At 42.0% G+C, this 24,618-nt stretch overlaps 1 protein-coding gene across 8 annotated transcripts in view; it reads left to right on the top strand.

The window, feature by feature from the left end:
- Positions 1-24,618, top strand: part of dennd5b (DENN/MADD domain containing 5B) — a 56,159-nt gene that overhangs the window by 10,213 nt on the left and 21,328 nt on the right. For 7 of the 8 annotated variants that reach the window (XM_030788740.1, XM_030788724.1, XM_030788732.1 and 4 more), the window contains exons 2-5: positions 14,244-14,303; positions 16,776-16,885; positions 19,619-20,360; positions 23,568-23,755. In XM_030788740.1, coding sequence (XP_030644600.1) covers positions 14,244-14,303; positions 16,776-16,885; positions 19,619-20,360; positions 23,568-23,755 — 1,100 coding nt within the window. The remainder of the gene's footprint in view (positions 1-14,243; positions 14,304-16,775; positions 16,886-19,618; positions 20,361-23,567; positions 23,756-24,618) is intronic. The other variant, XM_030788749.1, reaches the window with a different exon arrangement.

Below are 24,618 nucleotides of genomic sequence, written 5' to 3'. Positions count from 1 at the left end.
TGACCATTACTCTTCTCTTTGAATGACTGTATCAAATTGTCCACGTCTACTGGATAGTAATATACTGTATTTCTTTTCTCAGAAAACAGCTTATGTCATGTGAAAGCTTTATTTTGTCCACTAGGCTGATCAGCTGTCTGTCTGAATCATACATGGCTATACTCACTGATGAATATGAGGCAACTGTTCACCTGCTGACCCATTAGAACAAACACTGATTCAGCAGCCGCTCTTTGCCAGGTACTGGGGAAATTAGATGTTATGTTATTTGCCTGTCTGGACACATTCATTTTTCTTTTTGATTTTAATCATTTGAAATGGCTCCCCAGAAACCTTAGCCTTTCTTCCTTGTTCTACATGTAGGAGGAAACCAGTGGTGGTTATTGAGAAACTAGGCAGTGGTAAAAAGTCAGACTTTATTGCTGAAATTATACATTTTATTAAGTCTTAAGAAGTTTCTACAGAGACGTGCCCAGCTCAGGGATATGATGAGAGTCTGAGAGGCATAACACTATTTCAGTGAATAATGACAGAATTCTGAATGGTGAAGGCAATGTCCCAAATAAGCAGAAATTTATAAATGTATTTGGGTTTTTTTTTGCGTAGTCTATAGCACGTCACGTAATTGATTCTGTTGCTGCTAAATACTGAAAATTTAATAAGACATCTTTTTTAGCACTGCAAGGACTGGAAACATTTTACGACTAGGTTTTTTTATGCTTTCAGAGACCCACTGTAGTGTTTGAATACCAAATCTTACCTCTGTACAATGTTGTTATGACAGACAATGTTTGTGAGAAGTTGCAGAAGAATGTAAGGAGGCTGAAGGAGCAGATCTGTGTGGGATCTGTAGAACTTAAACACAGTAGTCCTTTATAACAGTGATCTGGTTTGTTGAGCTTTAACCCTGCTTGAATGTAGAAGTCATGCGGTGCGGATTGATTACAGATTGTTTGTTTGTACAGGCTGTTGGCTACAATGCCAGCAGATTAAAGTGTTTATTGGTCATTTGTACATAGCCAAGTTTCACTGGTGATCATGTCATGCCCTGTCTGATGGCTTTGTATTTATGAACGGTTCAGACAGAACTTCTTTTTCTTTTCTGTTATCTGAGCAAGTGCTGTGTTGTTCATACAGGTCCACAATTCTCTCTTTTTGCTCAGCAACACTTAAATCTGTGAAGGCTACTCCACGGGGCCATTGTCTGGAGTGCTGTAAGCACTGTTTTGTCTTCTCGTCTTCTAGAGCTTTCTGTCTCTCTCTCTCTCTCTTTTCTCTTCCCTTCTCCACTCTGCATTATCTCCCTTTCATTCTCACTCCCATGTTAAGAGGGACTGTCGTGGAGTTAAGTGTGTAGATTTGCATAAACAAATCAACCCCTTGTTTTACCTGACCCTGTTGTTTGTCTTGCACTTGTTATAAAAACATAACCTAAATGACAACAAAGGAGAGTCATCCATGTACCTTGAAGCACTGTTGATGTAACCATGTCCACACGCAAGACTCAGTGCCAAGCTTCAAGGCTCTTAATGGGTTGCCATGGAAACAAATAGCATTGACGCAAAAAAGAATTATGCTCGAGTGTGGTTGCACTCCATCACCACACACACCTCTTCCATAGTTGTACAGCTTCCATATTCCCAATTAATGTAATTAATCTAAGAGAACAAAACCAATATTATCTTTCAGTAAATGCTGGTATGAAGCCCTGTGTTTAAGACTGCGTTGTTTGTTAATCAAAGTACTCTGTTAAAGGTATCCGGACATATTATAGCTAATTGATTGGATTTGTTTGGCTCCACTGTTGCTTGGCATTTTTAAGTGTCAGTTGTTACATCACAGAATAGTGCGAAGCAGTCCTCAGATCAATCATTTGTGTCCCTCTTGTTTTGTTTTTTTTGTCTCTCTCTCTCTCTCTCTGTCTGATCCCTATGCTTGTGTGGATAAAAGACCTCCTCCCTGAATTTGTCAGCCAAAGTGGGTTGAAGGGGTTTTCTTATTTGTTCACACAGAGCCTTAGAGCATATGTAGGGGAGTAGTTATTTCTCACAAGCTTAATTGGTTGACGTCATTCTACCAGGCACACAGATTAAAGCAGAAAAGGACTGATTGAGATGTCGTCACCGGACTCTCTCTCTCTCTCTTTTTCTTTGTCTTCCTCCGACATCCCTTACTCATCTTCTCTCAGGACTCAGCCCCTTTGTGCCAGTGCCAAAGGGCACTTTATCTCTTAGCTGTTTTGATCCGTTCTTTTGGATAATACATCTGTGATGAGCTTACCAATTAATTCTTTAATGCTTTATTCACACATTATTAATGCATGATCATTATCATTTTTAAGGAAGCCTAAACATAATTATTTAGCCTAAAGTATTTTTCAGAAGAGTCTTTGCCTGTCCTGTTTCCTCTCTTGTTCCATTGGTACATATCAGCAGTTACATTATACTGCATGTGTATCTGGGCATTAGAGAATTCTCCCTGTGCATATAGCTCATGTTGTTAGATGAGCTTATGACTAAAATGCCAATCTGAAGTCTACAGACACTGTAATTGACTGTAAGTCCTCAGGTCTCCGAGACTGGAGCGCTCCTTCTCTTTCCTCAGCAAAACATACTGTCACTCAGCCTTCCCACACACACACACACACACACAAAGACAGACGCTGTAGCATAAAGCGGACATGTTGGAGAGGCAAGAGGAATAGCGTAGTCATTGTGGCTCATTATGTTTAGTTTGTTGAAATGTCAGACAGCAGAAATGCCCAGGAGAATTTGGATCAACAATAATGCTCCCTTAAGCACATATAATAGAAACTGCTGGAGCAGTGACCCTGTCCATCACATTCCTTCAGCTCTCTCTTTCTCTCTTTTGCCTTTCTGACCTTCCTTCTCTCCTCTCAATTCTGTATGTTTTTCTCTCAACCTCCCCTTCAGCTCTTAGACACCGTATTTTTTTCTTTCTCTCCTACCCTGTCGTTGGCTGAAATGTCTACATGTTGAAGCCTCAAATGGCTTAATAATACAGCAGTGCGTCCATTTAAAAGACCAGAATACAGGCTTGCCATATGTATCATCGCCTTTTCAATTAGAGCTTTCATGGCTGTCAGTATCCCAGCTCACCTCTGCATCGTTTCAACACATCCTGGGAGAGATAGGTGCAAATAAAAACAAGATAGAGAGAGAGAGGGACGGAGGGAGAAAATTGTTGGGTGAAGGGTTGGAATGGATAAAAGAAGATGAAAGGAGAAGGGGAGATTCGTAGAAAAAGATGCGTCTTCTTTCTGAGGATGGTCTGTGGTTGCCATCATTTTGCAGGACTGTCTCAGTGTGTGCTATATTTATCAGCCTGGTGAACAGGCTGTGCTCCCCAGAATCCAGGGTAATCACTCTGGCCTCCTGGAGGATGTGTGATTCAGTGCTATCTGTGTCACCACAGAGTCATTCCGCATCAAAGAGCCTCTGTCTTTTATGTCTTTCTGTCTCTCACTTTCTCCCTCTGTCTCTCTGTCTCTCTCTGGCTCTCTCTCTCTCTCTCACACACACACACTCTGTCTTAAAGGAGGAGGGAATAAAACCATCTTTGGCAGTGTAGAGATTTTGGTCCTGTACAGATTTTGGGTTTGTGTAACATTTGTCCCAGATTACTGGCATGAAAAACATCGATAGAACTGCTCATTTGGAAGTTGGTACCAAAGATGATCGTAATGGTTTGTAATGATGATGTAAAGACAACAAAACAAGAGTGAATTATAGATTTGTTTGCTATATAACTATTGAGACTATGTATTTTTCTGCTACTTGTATGTTGCTAGTTGCCATACATAATGTGCAGATTTAACAAAACGGTGTAAAGCCTCTTTGTGTAAAAGTTTTGATTAATTTAGCCTCTCCAACATTCTAGCAGCAACAGACAACAGACGCTAACAATAATCTCCTTAAATTGCTTTTCTAATCGAGAAGTCTTGGAAATGATCATTTTATTTTGTTCATCCATAACCACACACACACACACACACACACACACACACACACACACACAAACATATAATACTGCAGACTGTTTTGAACAATAGCGAGGGGACAGAACATGGACTGAGATTACCTCTGAAAATAGAAAAACACACACACGCACTCTCACACATACGCAGTCACACGCACATGCTCATATAATTGAAATGAGTCATCTTCGTAGTCCTCTTCTCCCTTATGGTCAGCAGAGCCACACAAAGCCTGGTGGAATAGCCCAGTGGTGACATCACTGCCTCACAGATCTGGCCTTAAACACGCCAGTTCTGAATAGAGTCAACAGAGCCAACCTAATCAGACCTTTAGACAAGACCATTGTGTCAGAGACACTCGCACACTCACACTCACACACACACATACACACATCTGACAGATAAAGACCTCTTGGGTAAAGATAATTCATGATAATTAAGAGATTAGTGTGTGACAAGCTCCCTCCCAGTCTTTTCAGACAGATGGGCCCAGCTCTACTGCTCACACGGCAAGGCTTGGCACTCAAGGGTCTGGGGAACCGATGCAGAGTCAGAGTTCTGCCACCTGCTCTAGCATGTCCTCAGTCCAGCATTTTTTACTCCCCATAATGGAATGTGACTCAAGCGGGTTTGGCGATGAGAATCCGAGGAGGTCAAGAGGCTGCGGGGGGTTGAAGAAGGATGGGCGTGTACTAGGGCATCTTAAACGAAGGATTTGAAGTCACATCTTTAATGTTAGCCACTCCAATTCATGATATGTCATATAAAGACGACTAGTAATGAGCAGCTATATTAACTTTTAAGTGATTCCAGTTCTAAGCAGAAATGCATGGTGCTTAACTTTCATCATCAGGAATGTGAGAGAAAGCAGAAATATTTGTGTGCAAACGTCTGCCTTCAAACTGACATCCAAGTGCACTCTGCAATCTCAAGTCTGTGGTTTCCACTCAAACAACAGACAGACACTTGCACAGCTGTCCTGCTCACGCATGCACAAGGCAACAAACACTGTCAATCGTGGGTCTGGTTACTTTGCATCTGCTGTTGATGTGTCTGGCATCTGAACATTAAGCCGTGTTGGTTAGAATAGTGCCTCCTGAATAATGCAGGAGTGTCTGGATCTTAACTGCCTCTGTGTGTGTGTGTGTGTGTGTGTGTGTGTGTGATACATGATTATTCAGTGTTTTGTGATAGGGGTTTGATGGGGGTCTCCCTGCTAATGAGATATTTTATTCCAGTTCCTTTCTTTTGTGGAATTTCCCCTTGCCTCCCAGGAGCTTCTGGATTTTAATTAGTGCTGCATTATCCCAATACCACCAAAATCCCAAAGTGCTGATAACAAAAACTCCCCAACCCCACCCCGACCCCACCCCCAAGCAACCCAGGGGGGTTTAGAGCGGTTCAGAGATGGATATAAATTCAAATTCAGCGACTACCTCTTTCCCTTTTCGACCAATGAGGTTGAAGCTTTTCATGCTTCCTACAGGATGTGTGATGTGTTAGCTGTTCAAAGAGAATCCTATGTTCAGAGAGAGAGGATAGGTAGTAGTGTGGCGAAAATGATGTCCCTTGTTTCAGTGGCTGTAATTCAGTCAATGGGAAAGCAGTGCTTTGTTGCTCGATTGCATCCTTGTAAGCTATGTGGTAAGAAATAAAGGGAATTAAAGATACATGGGCAGGGCACCTATGCTAGTCTTTTGTTTGTGTCCATGTGTGCTTTCAGCAGCCAAGACTTTAATTGGTTTTAACAGATGTTCTGGAAATGAGCAGGGAAGTGGCAGTAATGCTGTAACCGTATAATTACAGAGGTAATTCTGATAACTCTTCAAGTAGTATACTTTTTCTCTACAAGTTAGACTAACCACCTTCTCTCCATTGTGATCGTAGGGAACCTGCATTTCTCTGGTCAGTATTCAGTTGTCCAAATGGTCACTGCTGTGGTCCAAACAACAGCACTGAGAGACTTGTGGTTGTGAACACATTCCAGCAGTATCCTCTGGCATTGCATCTGGTCTGAATGTCTGTGATAGGACAGTTTGAAAGAAATAATTGATGAGCAGATAAATAGAAAATGGCCAGACAACAAAGTTAGGTTTGTATTGTCCCAACGTCACAAATTATGAGTGAAAGCATTCTGAGTTTGTCACAGTTGACCTCTGAGATGTTTTTGTCATCACGCATACCTTATTTCACAGGAATTTCACAGAGCCATATGTACCAATATAAGCTATGGCCCAGACTAGTTTTTGAACTGCTGGAACATTCTGATCACTCTGTGTTTGGACTATCACCCCTGCTTTCAAATCAGTGGACAGGAGAGGAGCTTTGACTGACAAAGATACATATGTGCTGTGACTCGTGACTTCCCATAGTTTTAACTGAGGTTCAAGGTCCCAGCCTTCATGCTTCTGAAACACAGTGCGAGTGGGGAAAGACCTTGACAAGCAACCTGTTCTGATTGGATTCCTTTCTGTGAGTTAAAGGTCTTACACTGATGTACATGGCTTATGGAGGACAGTTTAGGCCTTCTCTGACAGAACGCTCATCCCTAGGAAACACACCTTGGCTTCATTGTTTGTGCTCTGGAGGTAGATAGCTACAGTGGCGTTTGGGACATCCTTGCTCAAGGCCCATTGTTAGTGTGTGAGGAAAACCCACAGTTGTGTAAATGGCTCCTTACTCACACAGGGAGAAGATGATAGTATAAGAAACACAGCAGGAGCTTGAGAGCTGCTTCACACCCTGAGATTTACTCCCATTGCTCCTCATATACTGTAAATTGGTTGTCCTGTTGGTTGATTGGTGAATTCATGAAATAGTCTAGCTGACAACTATGGCGTCTTTGCCATAAGGAAATGAGATGTGAAATCTTGTAAAAATTCTCAGTTTGATGAGGGGGGAAATGTCATTTTATATGATCCAAGTCACTTCAAAAAATGAATGAGTTTTTCGCTCTCACACTTAAGGTACGATTGATCCAGCTGTGTCTCTGTTTAAGGCAGGTCTGTTAAAAACTTGCTCAAAATGGCACCCTACTCCCTATTCCCTACGCCGGAGAGTCAAGGCCACTATATAGCACACTAATACGGGGCGTGGAACTAGTCACTGAAGTAAAAGATTTTGTACATGACGCAGTTTGCTCATTATTCTGCTCCAGTAGTCACATTCTGGTGCATAAACACCATTGCTAACTTCTTGCCATTAGCCTGCTCACATAGGAGAGAAAATAAAGCCACCATGTAACTGCTTCACCAATGAATAAAATACAAAATTTAACCCTTCTGGTGATTACTGTTGCTGTTTTGTGTCTTAAAGGCTCCTTACCTGCACAAGCTTTTGCTGCCAGTGTTGCCTTCAGAGGAGCAGTTACCTCTAGACAGCTAATTACGTCGACCATCTTAAGCATTTAACATGTTCCACATAGTGACTTTAGTCATTATCCAAGTGCTACTGCTGAGATTAATTCAGAGAGTAGTAGTTATTCACAGACAACAGCTGAAATGTGTTCTCTTTGCACTTAGCTTACTTTTATTTGTTACTGACTGGTGAAACATCACCATAATGAGTTGCACTTTCCTCAGAGAGATCATGCAGGCTGACAGTCGGCACCCTGTATTATGGGTATTTTGTACCTACTAGAGTGTATCATTCGGACACTGCCTATTATGATGCATTGTGGGATTTTATGAGTGTACTAGATATTTTCTGCTGTGCTTTTAGACTACAAAATGGCGGACTCCCAAAAAAGGGCACTCTATAGTGTAAAGGGTGTGGTTTCGGACATACCATACGAGTGGTAAACTGTTTGTCTGTTGCAAATATGGCAAGCATTGAAAGGATGTGTTGTCATGATTCTGTTATTTGGATAGAAAATGTGCACCTCTTTGCCAAGTGTCGCTAATTTCATGAACTAATTTTATCAGGTGTTTTGGTCACGTCACGGACTAAATCTAGTTTGAATGACCTGACTAAAAGTTAACCAGACTGCCAGATCTTTTTGCCAAAAGATTAAGGCTATGGTTAAAGAAGATACAGTGCCAAAATGAACTCATTTTTTGATTCAGTTTTAAAAATGCTATTTGCTAACTGGTTTAGTTCTTTGTATGTTGTTAGTCTTCCTGAGGAAAAGCAGTGGTAAGAAGGTTTTTGTGACGATGAATACAACACCCTTCCCCTCTGCTGCCTCATTAGATGTTACTGTCTCTTTTGGGAAGGATTCAACTGGGATAGACTAAACCCCATGTACTCATAATGGGTTACTGTCTCATTCTCTCTCTCTCCCTCTCTCTCTCTCTGTCTTTCTCTCTCACATTCAATCTTTCGCTCTTTCTTTCTCTCTCCTCTGCTTTATTTGCCTAGCAACCAGATTTGCTCATCTTGACAACCGACAGAGAGAGAGTCATGATTGGTTGAGGTTTGGTGCTTGGCTTTGAAGTAGACTATGAAAATGGAAATGAGTGGAGGAAAGAAGCTGCAAAATCAGCAAATGAAAACACATTGTCCATGAAAAAGACAGAGCATTTTTCAAATAGACTTGTGTGCCGTTTGTTGCCATGTCGCTGGAGTGTGCTCAGAGAATCGGACAGAGGTCCTCAATCATTTCTCTCTGTCTTCTCTCCTTCTCTCTCTCTCTCTCTCTTTCACTCTCTCTCTCTCTCTCTCTCTCTCTTTCAGAGGTTTAGGTTGGGATGTTGGGGATGCAGTGGGGAGCATGAAACATCTATCTCTGTTCAAGGGAGAAAAGAACAAACCCATCTATGTAAATTAGGGGTCGACCAATATATCGGTTTTGCCCATATATCGGCCACTATCTGCCCCTTTTGACACTTATCGGTCCATATCGGTATTGGCCACCTCATATTGTTTTTGCCGATATTACAACTCCTGAACTGGGATTACTGAAGTGTTATGTGATGTGTTAAAAAGGCTTAGCATTGAGAGTCTCCCTGTTTTAGTTTACCTATATTCTTATTGGTTTATAAGAGACTGACATTCCACAACAATCAATGACCCTGCCCCCTAGTTAAGTTGTTGTTGAGGGAAAGAGGTTTAGCGGTGCTCTGAATTAGCTATTTGTTGTCATTGTTTATTGGCATGTGTGTGCGTTCTTGAAACCAGTAAGCAGCCTTTTTTCGAGTTCTGTAAATATATGTGGATCGTTAATTTACTATATAAAATTGCAGTTAACTTAAAACAGAATGTTTCAATGTTATGTCATCTAGTATCACTGATAAATGCTGAGTAATGGTAGCAGCATGTAGCCTACCACCTCCTGGATTCCTGGATTCTGTCATCTGAAAGGTTGATTATGAAAACGAGTGTTCTTGCTGGTAATATGCAGTAGTACCAGGATGCAATTGAATCACTATTGTTGGACACATTTACATGTGCACAAATGCAGGATCAGCCACATAAATAAGTACCCCAGATAACCAGCTACCAAACATAAGATGGCAACATCTGTATTTCTGATGTGCAGGAACAAGCCTCTGCGAGGAAACGGTGCCAAGTCGTGATAAACATGCTACGCTGTTGTTTCTCATGGAAGGTGTTTGCAAACGAATTTGGTATGATTCCGTTTATGTAGTTTTGTTAATGCAACTGCCAAATATGATAAATATCAGCCCAAAATATTGGCCAAATATTGGTTATCGGCCATCCTAAGCCATTAGATATTGCATCGGTATTGGCCCTGAAAAAGGCATGTCGGTCTACCCCTAATGTAAATATCAGCCCGGACACACAACACTACATACTAACAGCAGTGGACTACACCCACTCATATGCAGTTGTAAATCAAGGTCTCATAGAAGTTGCATCGTGCAGTAGATGTGATTTGGAAACAAGCAAACACACACTCACACGCGCACAAGACAGATGGTGCAGATGTGCCGTGGGTTCCTAGGACTCAGTGCAGACTGTTGGACAAGGTTAGCATTAATCAGACAACTGGGTTTAATCCATTTAGCAGGGTTAAGATTCTCTGTCACATGACGAGCCTAGAGAAGCACACTGATCTCATGGCACACATTCCTCTACCCGTGTGCACGTTTACCTCTGCATGTTTTCAGATCGTGCCGTGGTGCACCTGTTTTGTCAAAAATACAACTCAAGCCTGTGTTGTAAAAGAGAAACTTAGGGGGGTGAGAGTGAAAGAGATTTATTTAAATGTTGGTATGCAAATCCACTGCCGTGCAGTCCATCCATTTCTTCTTCCTCCACCCTCCTTTCTCTCACTTCCTCCTCCCTTTGGGACCAGGCAGACAGTTTGTCTGTTGACTAGTCTGCAGGAGACAACACCTGCATGCCAAACCGGGCTGCTTCGCTCCCTCCTTCTCTCTGTCTCTCCTCATCTGGTTCCACATAAAAACGCTGCAGTTGTATGTGACTGTTCGCCTCCCCTCCACAGGCTTTCATAAATAATAAATACAATCAAAATAGTAACATGAAAGTTAATGAACAGCACACTTAAAAGGATCAAATACTTTCACTCTCACTTTACAGAGAAAGGGTTCTTTTGTGAAAATAAGCCTTCATCCTGAGTATAGTAACCAATCAGAATTCTGGAGGATTCTCTTGCCCTTTTCTTCTCTCAGCTTCATTGATTGAGTATGAGTAATGTATTTGCGTATTGATAATATAACTAATCACTGAAGTGCATCCTACTGATTGGGGTAGTGGACCATATTGATCAATTATTTGAACATCCTTGATAATCAGAATCATTGGCAATCAATTTTACCAGAGCAGTTCAGTTAGTCAAGCTAATTCTGGAGGCTAATAGATCTCGTTATATTCCTCAGAGTGTTCTATCGTGGTCACAGAGGATTTTTAATGTAGACAGTCAGAAAACATTCTTTGTATTTGTATTTGTGTGTGTTTATGTGAGTGTGTGTGTATTGTGTTGAAGGTTAAGCTGTTATGGGTCAGTACAGTGTCCCATGACTGCAGTTTGATTGTCTAATTCCATTGAGGACACAGTAAAGACTTGATCAATGTGCTGTGGTCCAGGATACTGTGTGTGCGTGTGTGTGTGTGCGTGTGTGGGGCAGCATGTATTGATTTACACACAGTCCTATTATTCAACTTCTCACCATGTGTCTCCTCCGTTTCTGTTCTATATCATTAGCCACAGGAGAGCAGAGAACAGGGAATGACAACATCATTGTCCCATCATTGTCCACACTGTAGTTTACAATAACTGCAGTTTACTGTAACCTTACTGCAATGCAAATTTACAAACATAATGACCAATAAATAACAGAACCTTACCACAAAAGAAGTCATAGGATATACATGTGAATACAACAGTATAATCAGGCTGCTGGTGTGAGGCACTGCCTCTGAGCACCACAAACACACACTCTGTACACAGTATGCACATTATCATTCCGACCTTTTCACACTGGACAAAAGCAGTTTTGTTATATAGTGATTGTGAGTGGTAGCACAATGCCTTTGTGTTTGATGAGAATGCTACTCCAGGGAGCTGTGCATACCTGCAGAACTGGATAAAATAAATCCAGTGTCAAGTGCTTGTGTTTTTATGAAGCTGCATAGTGCAAAAAAAAAAAGAAGAAAAAAGAAAATACGTCCGGTTTATTGTTTTGGATAGTCTGGGAATGGAAGCAGTTTGATCCAGAAAACGCTTGGGGAAAAGGTGACATGATAGCCATTTTAGGTAGATTGTAGGTGTAAATAAAATATTGGTCATTTACACTTAAATGTGCTGAGCACTCATAAGAATCGTTTTGTTGATTTGGCTGAATGGGTGTTACTTATGGAGCTGGTGATGCTTCAGTAGGAATGTCTGTTACTGAGTTGAGGTGGATTGTGATTAATAAGGGGAGTGTGTTTCTTTATGGCGTGTATGAAAAAATGAGAGAGAGAGCTATAGTCCACAGGATCAGATACTCTCAGTGAGGAGTGGGAAAGCTTTGTGTTTGCATGTTTGTCTGTGAGTGTCTAAGAGAAGAGAGAGACAGAGACAGGGGCCAGACAAGTAGGCCAGAAGCTTAAAGCTATAAAGTCTCTCTATTAATGACAGATCGCTTCAAGCTGTCTGCTAGATCTGCAAATGCAAACTTTTATCGCAGTTTGTGAGTGTGTGTGTGTGTGTGTGAGAGAGAGACAGAGATAGAAAGAGAGAGAGAGTGTGTGTGTGTCAGTGTTTGTGTGAGTGTGTTTGTGTGGATGTGTGTGAGTGTGTGTGTTTGACAAAGGCAGAGAGTGAAAGGCAGAAGAAGTAATAATAGTTTTTTCAGCATACTGATGAATGACCATGTAAACCCAGTGAAAGGAATGGATTTGCTGATGCTCTGGCAAAGCTGTCTGATCCACATTCAGTTCTAATTAAGACAAATAAACACAGAGAAAAGGAAGGTGAGTTGAATAGAGAGAAAGATAACAAGGGGAAACATTAAATGACATGCTTTGTCTCACTTGGAGAATGTTAAATTGAAGAATGTGTGTGTGTGTGTGTGTGTGTGTGTGTGATCTGACCATAAAAGAACCCATAGGATGGTGAATATAACAAAAGGTTGCTGATATGAGTCACTGCCTCTGGAGCAGAACAACACCACAAACAAACATTCAGTACATATGCACATTATCATTCTAACCTTTTACATTGGACAAAAGCAGCTTTGTTACATAGTGATTGTGAGTGATAGCACAATGCCTTTGTATTTGTTAGGAAAAGAATTTTAAACCGAACAGTTGTGTGCATGTGCATGTGTGTGCGCGTGTGTGAGAGAAAGAGAGAGACAGAAACAGAGAGAGGGGGAGAGAGAGTACATGGTGTTTGCAATACAGGAGAAAAATAACTGATGCTGGCTTTGCAGTTTGTCCTCTAAGCTGGATTTGTACAGATGATGGATACAAACACACACACACACATATATACTCTCTCTATATTTCTATCTATCTTGTTCTCTCTCCCTGTTCCTCTCACTCCCCCTCTAACTCTAATTGGAACACTGTTCTGTGCACCATAACAATGTGTCTGCACAGAGTGAACTGCACTACACGCCAGGCAGCAGGCACGCCTCTTATCTTAGTGGTCTGCTTTGTAACTGAATGTACCCATGTGCCCTTTCAACTCAGACTATCAGTGGCGCTCGATCACACACACACACACACACACACACACACACACACACACACCACACACATAAGGAGGTACACACACATTGGTGGGTACATCTCCAACCTGGTGTTATGTAACTAAGGCTTGTGAGGACTAGTAGTTGCCTACGTAAGCTGTTTGGTGGTGTTGCAGTCCTCTCTCCATCACTGTCTGTCCCTTAGTCCTGTCAACCCATTGAAGAATGAAACAAGGGCAGCCGAACTGAAGTTTCAGCACACAAACACACACACACCCACGCAACCAATGCAGAAATCATTATGTCAGATTGTTCAGCATGATAGAGATGTGACATTTGAATCGGACTAGTTTCTGAACTCTGATATGTGCCGTGATTGAGGATAGATGAATATGAGGATGACAATTATGATGACGATGATTATGAGGGTTTGTGGACGTGAGGAATTGTGATGCTGACAGTGTAGCAAGCATCTGAATATAGAGGGAACTGTTCTCTGCAGACTCAGCAGACACCACACACACACACACACATACACACTCTACTGCTTTAGTATTCAGAGTTATTGGGGTTCCCCATGCTGGAGAAAGATTGAGTTTCTAAAACCTATCTGCTTCTAATCCACCATCTAACCCACAGCTGAAATCAGGTGTGTGTGTGTTTGTGTGTGTGTGTGTGTGTGTGTGTTTGTGTGTGTGTGTGTGTGTGTGTGTGTGCATGTGTGTGTGTGCATGTGTGTGTGTGCATGTGTGTGTGTGTGTGTGTGTGTGTGATCTAACCACATATTTGCTCTCCATTTGATAGCTCCCTTCATAAAGCATATGATCCTGTGAAATGTTAACACAGCTGAACTCTCTAACGTCTAATTTTTCTCATGCACACTGCCTGTAGCATTTGTCACTGTCATAATATCATTACTGTCATCTCACTGTGTGGGACGAGAGCCATCCCACTCCTTTTTTTTTTTAACTGTTTTGACCATGTTGTGCTTTTTGGTTCACACTCAGTCATGCTTGTCTTCATGCCTTAACCCATCTTGTTTGCTTTGTTGTTGTTTTGTTTTGTTTTGGTTTGTTTGTTTGACATGCGCTTTTCTGTCTGTCTCTCTGTGTGTTTTTGTGTGTCTGCTCGTGCCATCTCAGCTTTGTACGAATGGCTAGAGGCAGATCGACAGGGCAGGGACCCAGAGACTGCGACTAAAGGTAAACAACAGTTCAGATGAAGTCAGGGGACGCCTCTGCTGTCATCTCTGTCATCCCCTCAGTCTTAGCCTTGACTCCTCCTTCTATTAGCCTTCTATTATTGCGTTCTCCCTCCCTCCCCTACCCCTCCTTGTTTTCTGTTTCTTCTGTTTCTTCTCATCCTTATCTTTCTACTCCTTCGCCCTGATCATTTGGTGCAATGTTTGCAGTAGTGAAATATGGGACAGATATCCTCTGAGCTTTTTAGTTCAGATCAGATCCTCTGCCCTGGCTGTTATTTTTACTCACGCTGAAGCTGCTTGCCTCTAGTTATTACAAGTCCATGTTTTTCTCTTTTAGCTGACAATGCCCCCCCCCTTTTTTCTTTCTTTCTTTCTTTCTCTCTCTCTCTCTCTCTCTCTCTCTCTGACACACACCCCCCCCCACACACACACACACACAGGCCTGAGTGTAGACACTGGGTCGGTCCAGTAAAGAGGCTTAGGAGCTCTCCTCTCCTCTCTGTCCTCTCCTGTTAGCTAAAGCCAGTGACTATTAAGAGTATTTAGCCATCTTTCTAATGCCTGTCCAATGCACCTGCATGCTGATCCAGACACAAACCTGACCAGCCAAACCCAAGGTCTCAGCCCCCAAATGGCGTACAGCACAATCATTAGTCTGATCTATAGCCTAACACCACAAATTAGCCAGAAATTAAGAACAAGAGACTCTTGCCTGTGCCATTCTGCTATTGATACAGAGACAGTGGCAACACACTCTTACTACTAGTTTCACACTGTTGTATTTATAGGACACAGTCAGGATTTCACAAAGAATCTCTCATACACATGTATTCTTGTACATATTCATGTGTGCACATACTCAGACACGGACATACATAAACATGAAGACGCAGCTTCAGAGTGGGGTGAAGAATGGGCCTGAGTCAAGAGAGAGCAGAGCAAGGACATGAATGGGTGAAGCAATACAGACGTGCTGTGTGATTATAAAATGGAAAAACAAATTGATGTGAAGAAAAAGAGAGTGAAGTTGATAATGACATTTCCGTCTGAAAAATTCCTCTCTACTCCATGTAACCCTCATTCACTCTTATCTAACCCTGTCTACCACTCTGCTTTGTGTTAGAAGAATTACTCTAAATGTGTTCTGGTCTAACCTTGTCCTGTATACACGCTCTGTCACCTTCCCTTAAAAATTACAGTGTGTGTGTGTGTGTGTGTGTATGCTTCCTCAATGCAAACGGTAGGTGCTCCAAAGACAACAAAAGTATTTTAACTTTCTGCTCAGTAGCATTATCCCATCTTCACTCCTATATCTAATTACGACTAATCAGACATTCATTCCTGTAGTCACAGACCATCTGTTGTTTTTTTTTTTTTTTTTCAATTAATATTTATTTCATCAAATTTACCATTCCTCCCATCCCTACAATTACATTATACCAGTCAGTTCTGATCAAGTAATAGAGTTATTCATTTTGTTACACATTTGTACAAGCAGTCAGAAATTTTAGTGTTCAGTCGTGAATTCTATGTCAGACTTGACCCAGCTGGGCTGGCTGGACACGCTGGGTGATGAGCAGAGACTTTACTGGGCATATAGGTCAGCGTGTGGGGATTAAAGACGCAGGTCCAGCCGTTTCTCTGCATGACTGAGCTTTGTTCTGATTTGAATAGTAATTATAGAACACAATAGACATAATTTACTGAGCTGTTCAGCTCCAGCTCACCTGAGGGATTACCAGTGAAATCGCCTTTCAGTCTCCTACGTACTTCACGCAGGGCCTCCTGGCCCTGAGCACATGTGTGTCAGTTGGCACATGTTAGATTACGTTCCAGTCAAATCACTGCCTATAACTTCTACCTGACAGTTAACACAGATGAAAACGTCAGCAGCTGGTAGCACTGATTCCTCTTAAACACTTTTAATGCAGACCACAGATATGAATGATATAGAGGAGTATTGCAGACAGTCCATAAAGGCCCATCTCAAACCTTAAGTCATTACTCATGACAGAGCAGAAGACCCTGGCCCTGTGGATAAAACTGTGTGCATGCGTGTGCGTGTGCATGTTTGTGCATGTGCCTGTGAACGCATGCGTGTGTGTGTGCGTGTGTGTGTGCGTGCGTGCGTGCGTGCGTGTGTTAGTGTGTGTGTGTGTACGGGCGCACATGCAAAATATGCTGGTCTTGATCAAGATTCTACTATTTCTTCCTCTTGCCCTGTCTACCTTTTTTGCAGACATCTCTCTTTTCACAGAGAGGTGTATTCTATAATTTCATACCCCTACTTATTTCCTACCTTCGCTGTTATTTTAAAACATATTTTTTTTGTTTTATTGAGAACGTGTGTACACAAAAAACTTTTCATATACTTCTCTCTTTTACCTTGCAACTTTTCATTCAAGAGAAGCCACTCTTCTATGTCCTCTCACAATAGAAACCTCAATTTCTCTTTTCTTTCATTTTTTAGGGGAGAACTTTGACCAGAGCCCCTTGAAAAGAACATTTAAATCTAAGGTGCTAGCCCACTATCCTGAGAATGTGGAGTGTAACCCGTTTGACCAGGATGCAGTTAACATGGTAAGTAATGTAATTCGTGTAGGTAAGCTGCTATAATTATGATTTAAAAAATGTACTTTGAATTCTATTCAGTACACTTTAATGTACTTTTTGCTTATAGTACTAAGACCTTGCACATTAACCCTGTCTCATCTACCATTTCACAGGTCATCTCAGTAGCTATTACTAGTCATCTCAGTAGCTATTACTAGTATGTTACATAGCAGTTGTCAAAGGCAAAAATACAGTTTGTATTCTTATACAGAATGCAGAATAATATTTCAAGATAAAATAAATACATGATTTTGTACTTTGAGAACGTGAAAATATATGTTATGGGAAATGCTCATTTGAATCATATTAATAAAGAATAATTAATTGTTTGAATTAAAATGGACTTAAAATAGAATACGATCCAAAAATTACAGTGCTATTACAAAAGACTTACAATGGGTCTTTCTAGCTAGCTGGACAAAATAGCTGCTCCCGATGAGAGACTGGTTTAGCCCTCATTATATGTCACACCTGATTAGTTTACTAGCTAGCCTATAGCTAAGCTAACGGTGATAAAAAAATTAATAATATTAATCACATACAAATTTAGTGTGGGCCTAAGCTCACAAAATTCTATATGAAAATACTATCAAGAACAACACAATAGCATAACAATTTATGGGTCAGCCAACATTTCACACTGGTGAACTGATGCCCTCGCCACCAAACAGAAAACAAGGTCAGGAATACAGAATGAAAGCAGAGAGGTAAATCACATTACCGACCTAACCTAACCTTTGAGCATGAGTGGGAGATGTGTTTTGATCATTCTGAAATATACTGCAGTATTAGTTTTCCAAGACCATCCAATAAAATTACGAAATACAAAAACGCAATTTAAGTACACAGACCTCCCCAGCGCTGGTTCTGAGAAGGCATGTGGGAGACCACTTGGCTTAGATCAAATGGGCTAAATGCACTCTGCCTAGGACAGGGCAGGCTTTCCATGGTACCGGTCAAGCAAAAGAGCAGCACTCTAGATTATGTAATGCATTTCAAATGCACATTTCTTCTCGGAATAAGGGTTCGGTCTGCTCTTTCAAAAGATCAAGGGTAACGAAGTGATATCTAATCCCTTCATCTTTAAAGTTTCCCATGGGGCTTTGTAAGCCATGGATGACTGTTGCTATTTTCCATTTTTGCTCCAGTTAGCAGTTTTGGGAAAATGAAATTAAGGCATAAGGATTTGACAAGAGAACCTGGGTTATCAGGAGAAAAAGATGTAAATTGTCTTTGAGTATTTCTAGATCAGAGGAAAATCTTCATGTCATGTCTGGACACCAAATTTTTCAGGCAGTCATCCTTTTGAGTGACATGGGTCCAGATAAAGATTGGCAGCTTCACAGTCCACACTCTCATGCACTGCAGTGAAGCTGCTGCAAAACAGATGAGAATTTGGTCTCCAGTGCAGATCATCGAGTCAGTAACCTGATCCTCTGACCTAAAGGTCATTTTTTCCGATAGCTCTCCAAAAGCAATGCTCAGCTCTAGAGACCAAAGTATGAATTATTCAGCTCAAGTTCTCCACTTACATCAGCATGGAAAAAGCCCGCCGTGCACGTTTGTAGACTGGAACAGAACACCTGAGCGCTGGGCTGTGATGTCATAGACCTTCCTCCAGGCTGGTCCAATCAATCCAGCATTGCTTATTGTCAGAGAGGTTCACACGATTACATTTATACATAAAGACTGAGGTAGTAACAGAAGCCAGGCAAAACGAGTAGAGAAGGACACAACAGAGCATAGATGGTTATGCCAGACTGCTAAAGACACGTGCATCCTCTCCGCTGTCCTCTACGAATATCTTCCTACACACATATGCACAAATACATACACAGAATAATCTTAGTCATAATCATTCTCTCTGCTTCTAGTCCCAACAGACCTGGATAAAGCAGTACTTATTATTATTTTTCATATTTCAGCTCTGCTTTTCACAAATCTCTCCCTCTCTCTCTTTCTCTCTCTCTCTCTCTCTCTCTGACACTTGTGCGCCTGCCCTCTGTTTCTCCAATACATACCTCCAGTAAAAATTCTTCTCTTTACCAATTTTAAAAGGATATGGATCTTAAAAAAAGGAAGATTCCAGAAGTAGGCCAGACTGAATTTACAGAATCAGTCAGGTCATTTAAATGTGTTCACAGGTCCATTTTAATTTTAGATGTATATAGACTGAACAATGACCGCTTCTGTCAGGTGAAATTACAATTCACTGTTTCTCTATAGAATTTAATCAGAGTTTATGTGTCTCCCTTGATGAACAAGCCTGTATCTGTGCAAGTTCATAAAGTACAAAAGGGGGGGAGTATTTTGGTTTGAAGCTGGTAGTCATCACTGCCCTCCAAATCAGCATGAGGCTTGTTTATTCTTGTTTACTGGGACTGTTTTTGATTTTCAATGTTTTAGACTTGGCTTCTCCCTGGTGGCATTCAGACGATTGGATTATGTAGAGAGGGCACATATTAAATGTAAAAATGTACCAACTGGTTATATTTTGCTCTGTCCATCTGTCAGCATATTTGCTTTGTAATTAGTCTTGTCTTTTTCTTTCCTTTTGTTTTGACAACTAGTCCATTAATGCTGTCATAACAAGATTATAACTTGCCGCTATTACCAGTGAGATAAGCAGCTAAATAATGTGGAGTAACAGTGTAAAAAATGCATTATTTCAATTCCTCTCCCTCTCCCTCTTGTCCCTAGCTCTGCCTGCCCAAAGGCCTGTCTTTTCGCACTCAGAAGGACAACAGGGATCCACAGTTCCACTCTTTTCTCATCACCAAAGAGGATGGCACTCGCACCTATGGTTTCGTCTTCACTTTCTACGAGGAGGTGACCAGCCCGCAGATCTGTGCCGCCATGCAGACGCTGCACCAGATGCATCACGCCGAGCACGCTTCTTCCCCCACCAACCCCTGCCCTACCTCCTCTTCCTCCTCCTCTTCCTCCACTTCCTCCTCCTCCTCCAGCATGGACTCATTAGCCAGCAGCTTGGACGAAGCGGAGACCCCGTCGTCTTCATCCTCTCAGGTCAGCGGTGCCGGTTCTTGCGGGGCCTGTTCCGGTTCGGGGGGATACGACGCGTCTCGCGACACGCTGTACGTGTCCAAGGCTCTGTGTCTGATTGCGCCCATGCCTTTCATGCACGCCTGCAAACGCTTTCTGGAGCAGCTGCACCGGGCTGTTACATCCCCTCAACCTCCACCGCTGCCACTGGAGAGCTACATCCACAACGTCCTGTACGAGGTGCCACTCCCGCCGCCCGGGCGCTCCCTCAAGTTCCATGCCATCTACCAGCCCATCGTATGCCAGCGCCCAGGCCCCAGAGAACTGCCCCTGGCCGACTTTCCCCTGGGTCAGGCCTTCCAGCTGCTGGGGGTGGAGAATCTAGTGCAGCTCTTCACCTGTGTACTGCTGGAGATGCAGATACTGCTCTACTCACAGGGTAGGAGTCATGCCGCTGAATAGTGTTGGAGATTGGAACAAAACTGATGCATCTCCTCGACGCCAGATATAAGCACACGAGATAACAGTTTAACGTGGTCGTTTCATCCATCTTTATCTGAGTGTTCAGTTCAAATCTTTGTTTTATTTATGAGTCTGCCTAGTGAGCAGAAATAGGTAGGAGACAGGTTTGTTTGGCAGAGTGATTTGTGTACCAGCAGTTTCTCATCTTCCTATCTACGAACAAAGATGCATCTCCATCTCTGTCCATCTGCTGAGTTACAGTTTCACTCTGAGTGTTCACCACTCTCATTTTCAACCATAACCATCAAATAAACAACTTCAGGGACAGTTGCAGTCAAATTTTTGTGCTGTAATTTGCATTTCTCCTATAACATGAAATGTCATGCAATATAAGTCCTCTTTAGGGCCAAGAGGTATCTTCTCTAGTCATGTGGTAGTCTATGCTAACATAGTAGTTCATGCCCTCCCTAGCCAGTGTGGGCGCTCTTCAAATGACAGGGTTTTCACTGTGTTATTGTGGGGTATTGTATGTTGACTGATGGCAAAAAATAAATCTAATCCATTCTGAATCAAGTGTAGAACATACAAAAGTATGGAAAAAGTGAAAGGGTATGAATACTTTTTGAAGGCACTTTAACACTTCACGTATTCCCGGGGGTGGGTAAGAGTATGCGTAGGCAGCCTTCATAACACAGACATCAGAGCTTTCGAAAGAAGGAGAAGAAAAATACACTCCCACAGAATCAGTCACTGTCCTTACTGACCTTGAGTAGGTCACGTAGGTTGAGAAAAGGCAGGACTTAAGATCATCACTTAGTTCTCTTTCTGTTCTTTTACTGTGCCTTTGATGTGGGGAGTGTTCATTAGGAAAAGTTGGAAGAGTTTTATGAATATTACATTTTCATGGCAAGCTGCGCTAATGTTGATGCTAACAGCTAATGAAGCCCTCTGGGTTGTTCAGAGATCAAGTACATCCCTGCATTATTAAATCAGAAGTCTGTCTGAAAACAAGAGAGGAGGGAACAAAAGAAGAAAGACAGAATGGCTGAGAAAGAGTGAGGATGCTGAGTCATCTTTTAAAACGTTTTTGTGGATGTGTAGTTCCTCCCTCAGAGTGCTGCATCTGTCAGTGTTCCTCAGATGAATCTTTGAGGAGTTAAAAATGATTACATTAGTGAGGGTGCAGTCAGTCAGTCAGTCAGTCCTTAAATGTCACAGCCGGTAAAGTTGACTTTTAAAGAGCGTGGAGACTTGAGGTTAACTTTGCACAGGATGTGTGCTGGCGTTCATGTCCTCCTTCTGCATTGTATTGCATTTATCCTGCAATCTGTTGTCAATGCACACTTTCATTTTGACTGGAGTACCACAGCCATAGGCTTGTCTTCAGCAATCTCTCTCATACACGTACATAACAATTTTATTGTTTTCATCAGTGTGGTATTGTTCAGTGTTTCACAGTGATGTTATGTAGTTCTTCTAGAGTCCTCTTTTCAAGACAGAGTGTTATATAACATTTAATGATTTACCTGTGCAGAGCTAAACTCGGTCAGGGTTGGACGATACGCCGTTGTGCTAGACAAAGCGCAGGCCAAATTTCAAGCCCCTAATTTTCCCCTCAATTACGGAAAGACTCGATGTCTGGTGCCCCTGAATACTGATTAGAACACACACTTTTACTCACTCCTTCATTACCATGTAATAACCTTGTCAGGAGCCGACAGGATGGTGTGGCTCTTCCACTGAATGCTGATGGTTGGCCTCTGTCTGCAGTGAAGAGGACAGTTACAGGCCCTGTCGCTGCTCTGCTGCTGAAGACATTACTTACATTCATCTCAGCTTGTCAGAGCCTTTCCTTTCTCTTTAAATTTATTAATGACGCAGTAGCTAGCAACAGCCGAATGTAGAGCCAGAGAGCACCTTGAAAAGAAAGGGAGATGTTACAAAGATGCACAGTGTATTCATGAGTGGCATAGCTAGTGCCCCTCAGCTATGGAGTCAAGAATGATAACTTCTTGAAGGGTCACACACGAGTGCTATTCAGGCCGTCAGATAGAAATGAATTGAAATATGTCACATTTAATTTTTGTTTTGGAAAAAAAGAAAAAGAAATGGTTGCGCATTTGATGACTTGTCAAACGGAAGCATGGTTAGTAGCTTAATTGTCTTTTTATTGTCCCTGTGATTATCAGCCAAGATTAGGATCTTGTAACACTGAGCAAGTATCAGGACGCAGGCAAGGTCTGAAGAATGCCTTTGTAGGAGATCTCTGAACCTGCAAGGTCTCACGTCAAACACATTCACATATACACACACTTGGAGGGGAGAGAGCAACACAGACACGTAAGAGACAGACAGGAGAGGCCGACGCAGACACGTAGGAGTCAGACAAGTGAGAGACAGAGACAGAAACATAGACTCATACACATTTTCTGAAACGCAGACGGTTGTAATAGAAATTTCATTTTCCTGGGTTTTACTGTGGGGCTTCATGGATTTCAGTTAAATGGTTATAGAAATGGAGTTGAGATCTTCAGAAGGATGGCACTCCGCTCCCCACTGACACTGTTGAATGTGCGGTGATCCATCACATTCTGTCCTTCTGTGCCCCTGGCTTTTCTTACCATCTCAACATATGTGTGTTAAACAGGACAGTATTGTCATGTACACTTCTCTCACAATGGCAGTCTCTCTCTGAGATTTTCTACATTGTGGTAAACTGTGCTCTTTGTTGACAAGATTGGGATCACTGTGTGTGTGTTTTTTTTTCTCAGAAGTGTTTAATGAGTTTTAATGATGGTTTTTCTTTTGATGTAAACGCTAAGACCAATGAATTAAGTTTGTTTTAGAACCAGTGAAATGGGAGTTTAACTAAGCAGAAAGCATAAGATGGATACTGCACAGGAATGGATTCTCTCAAAGGGTTTAAAGCTTATATATATATACACACACACACACACACACACACACACACAGCAGAACAATTACAGGTAAAGAGGGTTTCAAGTGAGTCTGTAATGGAATGTGGCATACATTCTAAATATATTTTGCTGAAATGTAGATTTGTTACTCTGTGTGAGCATTCTATCTTTCTATCTAACTCCATATTGAATTTCTGGAAATACTGTTATTTAAATGTTGAAGATCTTTTGTCTCCACCCCCCCCCCCCCCTCTCCCTTTTTCTAGATTATCAGAGGTTGATGGTGGTGGCTGAAAGTATCAACACCCTGCTCTTCCCATTCCAGTGGCAGCATGTCTATGTGCCCATCCTGCCTGCTTCGCTGCTGCACTTCCTGGACGCCCCAGTGCCCTACCTCATGGGCCTGCAGTCTAAAGAAGACACTGACCGCTCCAAACTGGAGCTGCCTCAGGAGGTCAGCTTCATGTGTCTGTCTCCATCTTTCTGTCTGTCTGTCTCTCTCTCTCTTTCTCTCGCTGTCTCTCTCTCTCTTTCTCTCCGTCTCCTTTTGCCTTCTCTCTCTCTCTCTCTCTCTCTCTCTCGTTTGCTCTCACACACGCACACATTCATATCAGCTTTGTCTTTCTTTTTCTTTCATTTTGTAAATACACATGCAGGCACACACACATTCTTTCCTCCCTTTAACACAAACACAAGGAGACACCACTCATCACCCTCATACATGTTGTACTTCCCTGACCATCTCTGCAAGAGGAAAGCTTTTAACTTTAATGATCTTTATTGTTGGGGGGGGAGGGGGGCTTAACCAAGATAAGTCAATGCATGTTATGACATACAGCTTAGTGAGCTTTCAGCTGCTTCAGACAAGGCTGCCATTTTTCCTAGAAGAAAAAAATGTTTTCTTTATATCTATTTTTGACCACCCTGCTTCAGCACTCCCTTTCTTAATCCAGATAAGAGTGTACTGAGCCATGGCTGTGTGTGTGTGTGTGTGTGTTTAAGCATCCAGTCAAGTTTCCATTGCTCTCTTTCAGGACCAGTTAATCTCTCCTGTTCTGTATAGATGCTCAAATTTCACATTTCCTCAAATTCCCTTTTATACCCCCCCCCCCCCTTTGCCTGTGCGAGAGCTTGGCTTGAATATTTTTATTTCGTAGAATTTCTTTGGTGACAGGGTTGAAAAAAGGCTAGAGTCAAACTAGGATTTTGATAAGAGAATCGCGGGTGCACGTCCTCATCTGTGAATGAGAATTTCTGCTCCTTCTGTTGTTTACATTGACTGTCTAATTGGATTTGTCGTCACAGCAAATGTGTCCG

The sequence above is a fragment of the Chanos chanos genome, chromosome 1 (assembly GCF_902362185.1).
Source record: "Chanos chanos chromosome 1, fChaCha1.1, whole genome shotgun sequence".
NCBI lineage: Eukaryota > Metazoa > Chordata > Actinopteri > Gonorynchiformes > Chanidae > Chanos > Chanos chanos.
Note: the sequence above shows the minus strand (reverse complement) of the source record. Positions and strands in the feature narration are given on the sequence as shown.